At 36.3% G+C, this 13,706-nt stretch overlaps 1 protein-coding gene across 1 annotated transcript; it reads right to left on the reverse strand.

The window, feature by feature from the left end:
- Positions 1-1,138: 1,138 nt before the first annotated feature.
- On the reverse strand, positions 1,139-12,368 carry LOC113094546 (serine/threonine-protein kinase VRK1-like). Its single transcript, XM_026260124.1, has 13 exons — positions 12,265-12,368; positions 11,169-11,338; positions 11,019-11,074; positions 10,414-10,483; positions 9,790-9,877; positions 9,533-9,641; positions 9,217-9,309; positions 6,884-7,016; positions 5,720-5,840; positions 5,388-5,446; positions 3,605-3,777; positions 1,504-1,597; positions 1,139-1,413 (listed from the first exon to the last, which is right to left on the reverse strand). Exons 6-13 carry the CDS (start codon positions 9,629-9,631, stop codon positions 1,295-1,297), a joined length of 891 nt encoding a protein of 296 aa, XP_026115909.1. The 5' UTR covers positions 9,632-9,641; positions 9,790-9,877; positions 10,414-10,483; positions 11,019-11,074; positions 11,169-11,338; positions 12,265-12,368; the 3' UTR covers positions 1,139-1,294.
- Positions 12,369-13,706: the final 1,338 nt, after the last annotated feature.

Here is a 13,706-nt window from a genome sequence, read left to right on the forward strand (position 1 = left end):
TGGTGTAATTCAATTCAAAACGAATGACTTTGAGCATAACAGCAAGCAGTGTCGGCCCAGATCCGGCCCGAATGGATTTCATGCGGGCCAGATGCGGGCCGAATCTGAGCCAACACTATATTGCTGTCTGGCAGTTCAAAATAAATATCCAGAATCAGTCTGAAACACTGTATATTTACACCTCTCTACTGATGCTGTAATTTACAATGTGAAGACTGAACATTATTTGTAAGCAAACCAGACTAACTGAAATATAACCAAATAAATCAAAGTGAATAAGATTCAAATCAAAATGAGAGCCTGTGACACTGAATTGAATTGGCGGATTTGTTTTGACACCCTGTATTGATTCTTTCTTAGATTATATGGCAGCAACTATGTTGCACTCAAAAAAAAAAAAAATTCCACTACTGTTTTTATCTATTATAAGTGATTTTTTTCCCAAACTCTTGGAAAACATAACTCTTCTAGTCACAACCCTGTATACATGCCATATCTGTTATTCATGTATTCTAACCTGTCCTCATCAAATTATTCCTGTCCGCACAATGTCATATAAATTTTACCGCGATTACAAAGCAAACTCTTCAAGATGACATTTGGACCTATAAATATGCCTGCGAATGCTGTCGATGTGTTATCAAAACCAGCGATAAAGTTACAATGAATAACAAGCGGTGCAGCCACAACTAACTTTTAATGATAGCTCTTTGAAGCCATTTCCTAGCGGAGAACAGGAAGTTAAGAAAGACTCAAGCAAGAGTGACACAGAAACTAGGACCCAAGTGCTAGTCTTTTGTCTCCACCTGATCAAATGGCAGCCGAGAGGAAAGGCGCAGAGCCTCCTTTCTCCAAACGCATGTACCTGGCTCAGTGGCGTCTGCCACACGCTCGCCTGCCTCGATGCAGGTATCAAAGACCAGCTCGCCTCTCCCACAGACGTCGGAGTGCCAGTCGCACGGCAGCTTTCATAGCACAACAACAAGGGGAAAATGTGGCGGGGGAAGAGTCGGGACTCGGAGCTCCTTCAGGGATTTCCTTATCGGGGGCAAAGCAATCCCCCCGGACCACATCCGCATAGGCTTGATTATTCAAGGCATTACAAAAGGAATGAAAATAACTCACAACTCAAAGCCACTTTTTTTTAGCCTTATTTATTATCATTTCAGTGCAAGGGAGTGTGCCCAATATGCTGCTCAAGTTTAAGAAAACGCAACCACAGACAACAAACACAGACCAGACAATTTAAAAGATAAAAAAAAAGGAAACGACTTGAACTAGAGTGCGAAGAGGATTAGGAGTTCTTCTTAGGCCTTCCCCTGCTTTTCTTCACTGCTGGCTCAGAAGCAGCCTGAGCTTCTTTCTTCGCTGGACGCTTTGCAGGACTTGCCGTCTTTTTAGCCCCATTCACTTCTAAACAAGTTACACATTCAGTTTAAAACGTTTACCACACAAAACTACTGATACTGATGATAACAGGTAAGGTCCAGAAACATGACCTACCTTTCTTCTGTGGAGCTCGCCTCTTCTTTGCAGGAGCGCCTTTGGCTTCATCAGCAGACTGGCCTTTTTCTTCCGCTTTCTTCCGCTTGGGAGCCTTCCAGTCGAAAATAAAGACACAAATAAGGGGATGGAAAAGATGGAAGAGCAGTGGTCAATTCACTTGCCTAGAGCAACCTTGGAGGAAGTTCAAATCAAATATTAAGAAGGGACCTTTTGCTCTGCATACACATGGAAACTATTACACGTGCCTTGAGCACTGTGAACGCTTGAGAAAACGTAATTACAATTTAGCTATCCACTAAATCCGGCAAGAATAAATAATTTGAATGTCAAATGCAATACATGTACACTACCGTTCAAACGTTCAGAGTGATTATTTATTTATTTATTTACATGTTTTTAAGAAATAATACTTCCATTTAGCAAGTATGGATTTATATTGATAAAAAATGACAGTGAGGAAATTTACAAAAAAAAAATATTTTTTTAAACACTGATAATAAAAATGTCAGCATATTAGAAAAATTCAGAAAAATTCAGCCCATTTTAAATTGTTCAAATAAAAACATTTTAAATTGTACTGTAATAATATTTCACAATATTACTGTACTATACAGTATATACACAACATAAAAAAAACATGAAAAAAAATCTTGCCAACCCCAAAACATTTGAACAGCAGTGTATTTTGACACTGGAAAAGACCAGTAACGGAAAGGAAACGGATTTCAATGTTGGGACTTTTTCTTAGAATTACAAACAAAGAAAACTACTGTGAGTTAATCCATTTTCATAAATCAAAAATCCTTGCATTTTCTCCTCAAATGAAAATTCTAGCATAGAAGCTCAAGTCCTCAATTCAAGGAAATCGTACTAACCGAACCGGGGGTTATGAAGAAGATGCACTTAATGACAGCAATCAAATTCTCCCTTTTCTTCACTCAGACTGCATAATGAATGCTCGCCCCTCTCTCGGACTTGAACCATCATCCTTACAAGCCCCCCCTCGCATTTCCCTTCCATTTTGCCAATTGCTGCCTCATGATTACCATCCAGACCCTGCTGAGCTGAACAGATTGGCTCGATAATTACATACAATAACGGCAGTGGGCAGGTAACCCTCAGCTGGCATGGACCAGCTCCCTGGTGGCACCTTCCATATGCAAACTGCATTGTGGGAAGCGAGGAGAGTCCGTCCCCTCCCTTGCCGTAAGTGCGGCTCACTGATTGCCGGCCTGCGTCGACTCCAAGGTTACCGTGTCAGCAAATTTGTGATACATTAGCAGGGAATAAACACAGGCACTCAGGACCTGTCTGTGGGAGGAAGAGGAGGTGCTACGGGGATAAACACCCGGACGCTGGAGAGAACCTGAGATGCAGACTGCTTTGTTGCCAAGAGCTCTTTGTACCGGACCCCATGAATGAAGCCTAAGTCTTATCGTTTTCACAAAGTATATGCCATCAAGGGCATCTTCGTGGGCTCGGACGGTTTGTTTTACACAAAATACACAAAAAAGAAACACGATGGAGCTCCACAACGGCTGCAGAATTCTTTCCTAAAGATCATTTCACCTCTTTCCCCCCCAAGTATTCAGAAATGCATCATTTCAGAGGAGTGAGATCTCATACTAGCTGCCCCATTGAGGGTGCTGACTGCAATCTAGGATAAGAAACTAAGGTCAAATCACTTTTTACCATTTGAAAAGCAGAGAAAAACACTAAACATAAATATATAAGAAAATTCATAAAACATTGAGACATTTTGATGGTAAAAAGAGGGCGACTGTGTGTCGATTGCAAGAAAGAATCCGAATAAGCTCAAGACACATTTGTTAAAAGCATTACACATTAAATCGCATTTGAAAATCAATGCACTCAACAGCGTTTCCAACTAACCCGAGCAATTAGTCTTGGATCATCTGTGGGCATTTTCAAATTTGAATCTTCTTTCAAAAGGTAAACAAATTACGGGATGTTGAAAAGGGCTCCTTTATAAATTGCGGGCTTCAGAAAGGGACTGTCGCATCATTTTCAATGCACCGCGAATGAGGGAGTGCGACAAAGGTTAGCTTTTTGATGTTTCACTGAAGATGGCTCTTACCTTGACAGAGGGTGGGCATGTGCTGTTGCTCGACACGCCAAAGTCCAGCTTTCTGTCGTCGGTAGCCCCTATGGTCTTCAGGCCTTGCTGCAAAATACCTCGCAATTTTGCGTAATTTGGCTTGTCTGTGTATTCGAGAGCCTTGACCTCTTGCATGAACTTCTTCATTTCCTCTAGAAATTGAAAACGACATTAAGTACAACAATCTAATCTTAATGCAGATTACTTTAACTGATGTATTGCAAAGTCGGAAAAATAAAGACACTTCTGGGTCAATAAACAAACTAAGAGCATTATGTGTGCGATTAAGCAAAAGTTATTTGGACCTTTGTCTCAAAGTTCATCTCAAATGAACACGCAAAAGTCCGATGTTAATAAGGTGCACGTGCCATGCGTTCATTCGTGTAGCACTGTGCAGGAAAGACAGAACAGTCCCTGTAGGGCAGTGTCTCTGCGGTAGATGCTCACACTTTAACCTTCAGGCTAAGTTTAGAGGAGAGGGGTTGACATTTGTCACTTTGTTCTTTATAGTTCTCCACTTCGCGAACTGTTGTTTACTGTCGGCTGCTAAAATAGTCACACCAAACAGAATTAGTCTTGATGGCCGTGCTAACAGTGCCGCCTCCCATCACCTCGGTGTTGTGATGCGGCGTGTACGCACAAGACAACAGCCTCAGGAGGGATCTCGCCGTCTGCCGCGCGGCTGTCACAGGGTTTAAGAACTGCCATCACATCAGCGGATGAGCAAAGGGAGCCAATGACATCTTTGATTTTTAAACGACACAAAGAAAGAACGCCCTAAAGTTTTGCAAAAGTACAGACTGACACGCACTGTCTGCAAAACTATGCAATACTGAGGTCGAGAATGGAGAAGGGTGAAAAACAAGTTTCAAAACTTCAACTTTTATGTTTTGCGGTCGAGAAGGGCAAATGCAATGTTTATTATGTGCATATACACACACATAGTACAAAAAATGTAGCATTGCAAATGAAATTCAGAATCTAAATTTAACAATTTTTTTTTAATCTTAAAGAAATATCACTATGTAAAATGAAAATGAAATATTTCTTATGTTGACTATTTCTTTGACACTGATTATGTAAATAAAAACACAATGACTAATGCTACACTAGACTCTTTTTCCTCAATATTTCCTACACTATTTAACTGATACTAAAGGCAATTGTATTAATATTTATTAATAGGTGCATTTATAATATTTCCTACAATTAATGAAGCATCAGACAAAGAGGAACGTTTATGAGGCACCACACTGGACGAATTCAGGTTATGTACACTTGTTTTATAATTGCTAAACGTTTCACAACAAATATTTGTAAACAGAAAATGTGAATATTTATAAAAAGATGAAAGCAATTACGCTCCAGTTTAAAGAAAGTGTGAGAAGTTGCTGGGAATTAGCACAGAGCTGATAGATTAGCTCTAATTAAGACTCAATCACAGGGCCACATTCATTATAAATAGAAAAGGCCCTTGCACTCTTATTTGCACATCAGAGCTCGAAAGTGCGTCACTCCAATTACTGCTTGGCAGACAAACAAAAAGTAATAATGCAGAATTCACAGGTGCTTTTGCGTTTGCAACAGGGTTAAAAAAATAATTATGCTTTAATCCCATTTAGTTGTAAGAAATTTCCTAAGACTATTAACCTATCGTATTACAGACTATATAATTGATATTTTACAACCAAAGTACATTTAGTTTTTTAAATGTATGAAAGCTTCTCCAGCTAACTTAAAGACTGCTCAGTTTTTTTCTCACCTGGTAAATTGTCTGAAGGGAAACAGTTTTTCAACAACTCATCAATATTGTCTCTACACCTGAGGAGAAGAAAATTCAAAAATTATTTTTAAAAAATTACAATATTAAATTGTATCCGTTAAAAAAAAAAAAAACACTGCTTTATGGAAAAGAATGAATTAGTTTTACTGCAAAGAGGCATATTAGTTATTCTTTATTCATCATCCCAATATTTATTATCCCATGGCAAAAAAAAAATATATATATATATTTATAGGTCAAATAGGTAGATTACTATTTAGTACAGAAATAAGTAAAACCTAAATGCAACAAATGAGGTTAAAGACAATCACCTGAGTTTGGAGTCTCTGACATACAGTGGGTCCTGAAGTTTGTCCTCCCAGGGAAGACAGCCACAAAGCCACTGGATCATGCAGTAGCCCATGATTTCCAGGTCTCCTCTTCTTGAAGGGGCTGAAATGCAATATACACCAACACAGAGAGGAACTCTTAAAAAAAAACATTCATATCAGAGGCTATTTTAAAGGGTAGCCCACTTTTGTAGTATTTGATGCAAAGTACCATTACATCAACATTTAGACAAATTATGAAGAGAAATACTATTTTTTATCACAATGTGATCTTTTACATAATTTACACTTCAATGGCTGCTCAAAAGCATGCTTCCTGAATCTCCAGGGGTTACAAAAATAATATATGTCAGGCCATATGGATTCGCCTAGGCCAGGGTTGGGTATCGATTAGGTTTTATTCGATACCGGTACCATTTTGATACTTTTAAAACGATACCGGTGCCTAAACATAGCCTGAACCGATACTTCTATAAAAATAAATAAATAAAATAAAAAAAGCCTAAAAAGATAATATTAAAGAACATTAAAAAGATTCAAAATAAATCCATAGCATTCACACGCTCCTTGGATGCTCTCATTTCCCAAGCTTCCATTACTCAATGGCTAATAAATGTATTTCATGATCTGGGTCATTATTTTATACAAAACCACACATAATGTTTCTACTGTATCTCTGTCACTCACTCTGATATTTAGTTAAAATGAGTGCTGTCTGTCACTGTCTTTAATCAGTTCTTTGAATGACTGTATGCTCATTCTTTATAAAGTGGCAACAATGTCATTTGTAAACTACAGTCTTAGGCACATTAGTATTTTCACCCCAATAAGGGGGTTTAAGACAGTTATTTATATATTTTGCTGTAGTATGTCAGTAGGAAATATTAGTTTACATTTCCAAACATTCATTTTGCCATTAATTTTAATATTCTAGTGAGATTGTAGAATACACAAACAGTCTGAACAACAGACTGCCTAAAATTAAAGACTTTTGGCACCGAATCTGCGTGCTGATTTGGTTCGGTGCATACCGGTCCCATAGGTACCAGTGCAATACTGGTACTGGGTTTCGGTACCCAACCCTACCTAGCCCTAAAATTTGAACGTTAAGAGTGACTAATAGAACTGATTGTTACAATTTCTTACCGACTCCTTTGTGTGCATCAATACTAGTGAACTCAATGGTCCCATCATGACACCTCTTTGGGTCTTCTTTGTACTCCTTTGGCACTCCTTCAGGAGAATATCTGTAGGCCAATCCATAATCCACTAAATATACCTGGGTAAAAAAATAATAATAATAAGAGTCAAATCAAAAGCTTGTAGTACAACAACATACAAATCACTGGTAAATCAATTACAGAAAAAAAAAACACTGGGAAATTAAATATTATTTTGATATATGACACATCCAACATAATAAAGTCTTCAAGACTTGACGATTACTACAAATGAATGACATTTGAAGCTGCAAACAGACTGATTGCTAATTAGAAGTATGTATCACTTATAAAAGAGATCTGACAATTAGCACTTTGTTTTCAAAGCAACAGGAAGCCGTTAACAGAGTTCCAAAGATACCAATACAGTCTGTGCACAAACTGGAGGTGTACCTATTACCTCCCCCAAAAAGTGCTAAATGATTTGATGTGTCCAGGTAGAGTGTCTCAGAAATAACTGCATGTGGCAATTTGCAACAGTAAAGATTAACAGCTCACCTACAGTGACAAACATCACAAACTTAAACAAATAAAAATAAAAAGTTAGGAGGTTTTCAAAGCTGGGGCTGGTGATTAGAAACTGCCAGCATCAACTCTCACGCAAAACTATTATCAAAGACACAAAAACTTAAACTTTGTTAAACTGCATGTTATAATTACTTTTGGCTGTTCATATAGTAACCACTTGAATGGACTTGCGAGTTCACTCTCTGAAAGATGTTCCAGACTGATTCAAACTGCTAATTTATGATTTAAAATATTTTGGAATAATTAATTAAAAGAACCAGTTCATAGAAGTCATTCATATTCTGCTAATTCTTCAGTATTCTAAAGTCAAAGGATTGAGTCTAGCCTACAGTTCTTTAAAAAACAATAACACCAAATCCTTATCACACACACTAATATTTCAAATACTTCCTATTCTGCTGTTTATAATACTAAAGGGGTCATCGGATGTCCACTCATCAAGTCTTTAACATAGTTTGGTTAAAATTTCTCAATGGTAGTGTAAAATAAACCTTTTTACCCTGTAACAAAACTGTTGAAAATTAGAGCAAGCCGTTTTGTAGCTTTTTCTTTTAAATATAAATGAGACTTTTTACTTCAGCCATCGTGAAACTTGCTAATTAGCACCTTATTAGGAAAGGCGATATGCAAAGATTCATTAATAAAAAAAAGGAATAAAAAAAAAAAAACCCCTTACACTCACTTCCGGAGGTGAAGCTGGATGACGAATGATTCTTGCGAACATAAACACATTTAGGTAGATCGGGGTGATTTCCCTTCAAAAAAACAAATATAATTTAAAGTGTCTTCAGTGGTTCAGATGTCGGGAGTAAATGACGACTGCTATATTCAGTTCATGAATACATCCAACAACAGAACACCTCAATCGCTTAGGAGACATTCTTGTGAAATAATAGCGGACTGATATCAGCTCACTCAGGGCCGGCATAAGGCAAGACACCAGTCAAGTCTGTGCTGAAACGCTACTGTCAATCAAACTATTGTGGAAGGGGCCTGACTGAGAACAGCTTGATTTGAGAAAGGGGAAATTATTTAATGAAATAAAAAAAATAAAAATAAAACACTGTGTGGATTTTTATCATTATATGATGGTTGTGTACACACACTGCCAAAACATTTCAGTTCAAACAACTTGTAAAAGTACACGCAGCATCCAATGACCCCTTTAGAATATTAAGCATTTCAATAATTTAGACTAAACCCAGTGCATTTTTCACACACACTAATAAAACACAGGCATGTATTAAGAAGCAAAAAGAAGACACGAGTAATAAAAAAGAAGAAGCATGCTCCGAGTCACCAAGCAAACAGCGACTAATCCCAAGAGGCCGAGTTTTAAACTGTGACTTAAAAAATAGCAGCTTAATAATACACAACAGATACATTATTAATCTTCAAATTAAATATTTGCTCTTGCCCAGCACCCAAACCGTATTTGCTACAGACAGCTTCAATACTGTCTCTAATCTCTCCAGTTTATGAACCGCATTTAAAGGCTTAAATTGTTTTGCTTTTTTTTCCTCCACCCAAATCTCATTAACAGATGGAAAAAAAAATAAGACAAGTAGTTTCTTACATTGCAGATCACTGGTACTCCAATTCAAAGAAGTGGGAGCTTTGTATAGCCCTGCAGTTTACACACACTGCCCTCTACGGCTGTACAGTTAGAGCCATACACAACCATGGAAACAGAGATCTGTAACTGAAATGTGTGGAAGGCTTGAAACAAACCTGATTGGGGTTGGTGTAGGACAGGAGGAGGTTGGAGGCTTTGATGTCTGCATGCACATATTCATGGTCATGGATGTACTCCAGAATGTCAAGCTAGAGAGATGAAAGATATGTTAGAATATGAGATATTTTAATAATACAGCAATATAAGATGTTCTCCCACTGCTTGCAATGCCACAGCAGTCAATGAAAAGATTGTGTGCAAGTTTAAAAGGTTTTCCTTATATAAATAAATAAATAAATAAATACATTTATTTATTTAAATACATTGCATAGATTGCTACTTTCGATAGAGATACTTTTAGAAGAAACCTACAAGTCTGAGACCCAGCTGAAGAACCAGTTTCCTTGGAAATTGCTTTCCATTTCCCTCAAACTTCTTCTGTAGGTCCACTCCAAATCGATCCATGACCATAAATCTGTACCTGTCATGAACATTTAGGTAAAATTATCGTATTTGAATTGCCTGTTTGCATGTTCAAAAGATCAAAGAAAAAAACATTTTAATAATAATAAAAGATGTTGTGTTATTTGTCTTGCAAAACTTGGAGAAACAGTGATTATTTTCCCTACCTTTTACCACCTTTCTCATGAATGCCAGAGCCCTAATATTTTGGAACTCCCAAATAGTCAATTTTCCTTGAATTCATCCAAGCCCCAACTGAAAAACATAAAACATTCTGTCACAACATAAGAACTATTCCAATTCAACCTGAAATCAAGAAACATGACAGTGTCCTAAATCAGTTCTAAAATTACTAACTAAGATTATCACAGTGACCATTAAATGCAATCAAATAAATTATTCAAAACTTTTATTCTTTAAACTTGTTGGTTCTTAAAAGTAATATAAGAATATTCCTCGGGGACCAAACTGACAGTGTGCCGCAAGGTAATCTGCTGGTGGGACAAATATTTACCACCATTACAATATTCCAATGAATAAAACATGAGCATCCCTTAGTAATATAGTAGTTAATTGTCAAGGGAGACTGACATTTGGATTGTTATTAAGTAAAGCGCAATGCTGTGGCCTTGGGGCAGCCATAAGAGCCACCAAAGGCAGAGAGTTGTGGTTTGTCTGTCTCCATAAGGCCCTCAGTGGTGAGCTCAGAACTTTCTTTAATTAAAAGAGTTGCTCCTCGACTTTTTTCAGTCTGGCTCATCATGCATATGTTTGCAGTAGCAAAGGCATACTTAGATTGGGTTTGGCAGCTCGCATGTAGAACTTCAGTTCAGAGAAGAGAGGGCCATTGTCACTGGGCTCCTACAAGACAGTAAAAAACAATCACCAAAAATAACTGACATTTAAAATGAAATATTAAAAATGTGAACCCACATGCATTAAAAAAAAAAAAAAACAGCCAGCGGGAAAGTACACATACATTATCGCACTCCCATGAAGTGTCATTTTACCAAAGCACTAAATTATTCCATTTAGTTTGCTTGTAAAATGTAAACACTTGTCTACCTGCCCTTGCAAAAGTCACACTCATTTACCCAAATTACAATGTATCATGTAAAAATCATGTAAAAGTTTTATTGCTTTGTTTACTTAAAATAAAACAATAATAAAAGTGATGCTTGTTATTGTTTGGTATTGTTAATTGAAATAATTAAAAAATACGTTTTTTTATTTTATCAATTTTTTTTATATAATTTGTTAATTGTTCTAGTTAAGGTCAAGGAAATGCCTTTCATTGATTGACATTACATTGCTGACCACCCAAACATCACAGCCATTCAAAAAGTTAAAGATCTAGACATATATCTGCTGGCAGCAACAAAAGTCCCTCACTCACCACTTTAATGACATAAGGTGCATCAACGCCAACAGATCCTGAAGAGTCTTCATTTGCTAAAAGATATGACAAATTTATATTTGAGCAACTGATAAATAAAGCAAAATAAAGAATCTGAACTTAATTTCCAACAGCTTTTCTGAATCCTACCGAGATACAGCAGGCCAAAACCTCCCTGACCCACAGCTGATCCCAGCTTCCATTTTTTCTTTGCATTATCCGTAAGAACTTCTCCAGGTGGGAATTCTTCAGCCAGTTTCCTCTTTGCTGGAGCTCTCGCTTTCTTCGCCCCAACTGCCTTGGACTTTGGTGGCATTTTACTGAATAATTTGAAGTACCAAACAAGAAACACAAGTTCCATTACAACTGAAGTGGGGACCACTAGGGATAATGCTTTTACTTTAAATGATTTTGTTATTTTATATAAATCATCCATTACAAACATATTAGCAATTTTGCTTATAGAGTAAAAAAGTTTAACAGAAAATGTTACTTATCAAATAATTGCCTATTTGTAACCAATATTTACATTAAGAAATGTTTAATATCAGCCCTGAAAAATAAAATGTTTGAAATTCTCAACCATGTACAGATTTCTTATGATCACAGCAACCCTGTCAGTTCCCAAAAAATAAATAAATTTAACAGAATTCAAACACTTTAATGTGGTTTTACACTAGTCAACACTACACTACAAGTATAAAAATAAAAATAATCCAAACAATAAATCTAGGGGTGTGTCATACCAAATGATTAAACTGTCATGTAGGTGAGTGTTTTGGGGTTTGATTCATTATTGATGACATAAACATGTAGATGCCTTGAAGACTTCACCATCACAGATGTATTAGTAACGTTACTTAAATGCTAACGTTACAACTGATGACAAACTCAGTGATAACGTTTGTGATATAGATGCAATGATGCGTTTTGTTTCACTTTTACAACACAGATATTAAGAGCTTTGGTTTCAGAATTGTTTATGTAACACAAGAGTCTAAGAGTGATAAAACGTGGTTAATGTCACACATTATCAATGAGAGTAACACTGGGTTGTTTATATTGTATTTGGGGAATAAACTGCAAAATGCGGCTCAACTATTTCAAATTGCTATGCTAGCACGATTAGCTTGCCTTATTACGGCTTTTTATCACAACAACGCAGATGCTTTGTCCTCATAATACGCTAATAAATACATTTAGACATTATGCTTTATTAAAGCAGATCGTAAACATTATAACTAACCTTTCCGCGGATAAGTGGCAGGTTGTAACAGCTCTTCCTCTCCAAAGTTCCCGCAAACTGATCACCAGGCTGAGGCTCGGCGAATGCGATTGGTTAGAAACACGGCTGCGTAGTTCCTTGTTTTGCAATGCATGATGATGATATATGCAGTTATATCCGTTTTAATTTTTTTCACAAACAAAACGATGTTTTGTTATCATACTAATTAAACTAATTTGAATATATATATATATATATATATATATATATATATATATATATATATATATATATATATATATATATATATATATATATATATATATATATATATATATATATATATATATATATATATATATCTACAAAAGAGCATTTTTAAACATTACACTAGTAAACTTGTCTCTCTTTTCTTTATGAATGTGTGATAAATAAATATGAAATTGAAAATTGTTCTCAAGGTTTTAATATTACAAGTGGGTAGAGAAAATACAAAACTTTATAATTACAGATATTGATTTTACAATGATTTACAGATGTATACCTTAAAATGTATATTTTATTATATATTGCAATGTAATTGCCTGGAAGGAAATTATACATTAATTTTACAGTCATTCCTGTTAACCCTAAAACACAACACAATGCTGTGCGCAGGTAAAATCCCCTTAAAATTAATATGAAATTTTTTTTATATTATACAATACACTGTGCCCTGTTTTATTATTTTGTTGTTGTTGTTGTTGTTGTTTTTAGAGTGTACTCTTATGTGAGGTATATTTACAACAGTAAGTAGCCCTAAAAATATATATATTATTTTTGGCTGTTGTTTCCCCACATGCATATTTGATGTTGACTTGTATAGAGCTGTACTACGTTGAGAGGCACATAGTTCATGAATAAATAACTCGTGTGGTATCCTGTGAACTGTTTTGTAGAAGTGCTATGCTGCGAGTTTAAGTTTCCTTTTTGCCTAGTGACTATTAGGCTACAGAATAACAACGCAAGAATTCCAGGAGCAGATTTTTGGAGGACATTTCATGGTTGGTTTTTCTGTAGCAACGAAGGGTAGATAATGTGTCCAGAGATGTTATCATATATGAGGAATTTTATAGTTCAGGAGGACTGACTTCTGAGCTAATGGGATGTCTGCCATAGAAGTACATGACAATTTGGTTAATCACTTTGCGGGACATCGCTCATAGCAGAAGAATGACAGGGCGCTCAGAGGAAGAGGCAACATCTCAGTCTCTGAAGAGAGCATAGAAAAACGTGTATCATTTCCCCCAGATGAGCAGATGGTATCTGACCTTTGTGGAGAGAAGGGCTGAACTTCAAGAGGGTGAGATGAAGTTGATGTTGCTGACAGCCTCTTCAGTTTAGCTGTGCTCATTTGTATTCGTGTAACATCATTTGTAACAACAGCAAAAGCAACATTGATTGTTATGTGTTAGTTTGGTTCG

This window comes from Carassius auratus, unplaced genomic scaffold (genome assembly GCF_003368295.1).
Source record: "Carassius auratus strain Wakin unplaced genomic scaffold, ASM336829v1 scaf_tig00215408, whole genome shotgun sequence".
NCBI classification, from domain to species: Eukaryota; Metazoa; Chordata; class Actinopteri; order Cypriniformes; family Cyprinidae; genus Carassius; species Carassius auratus.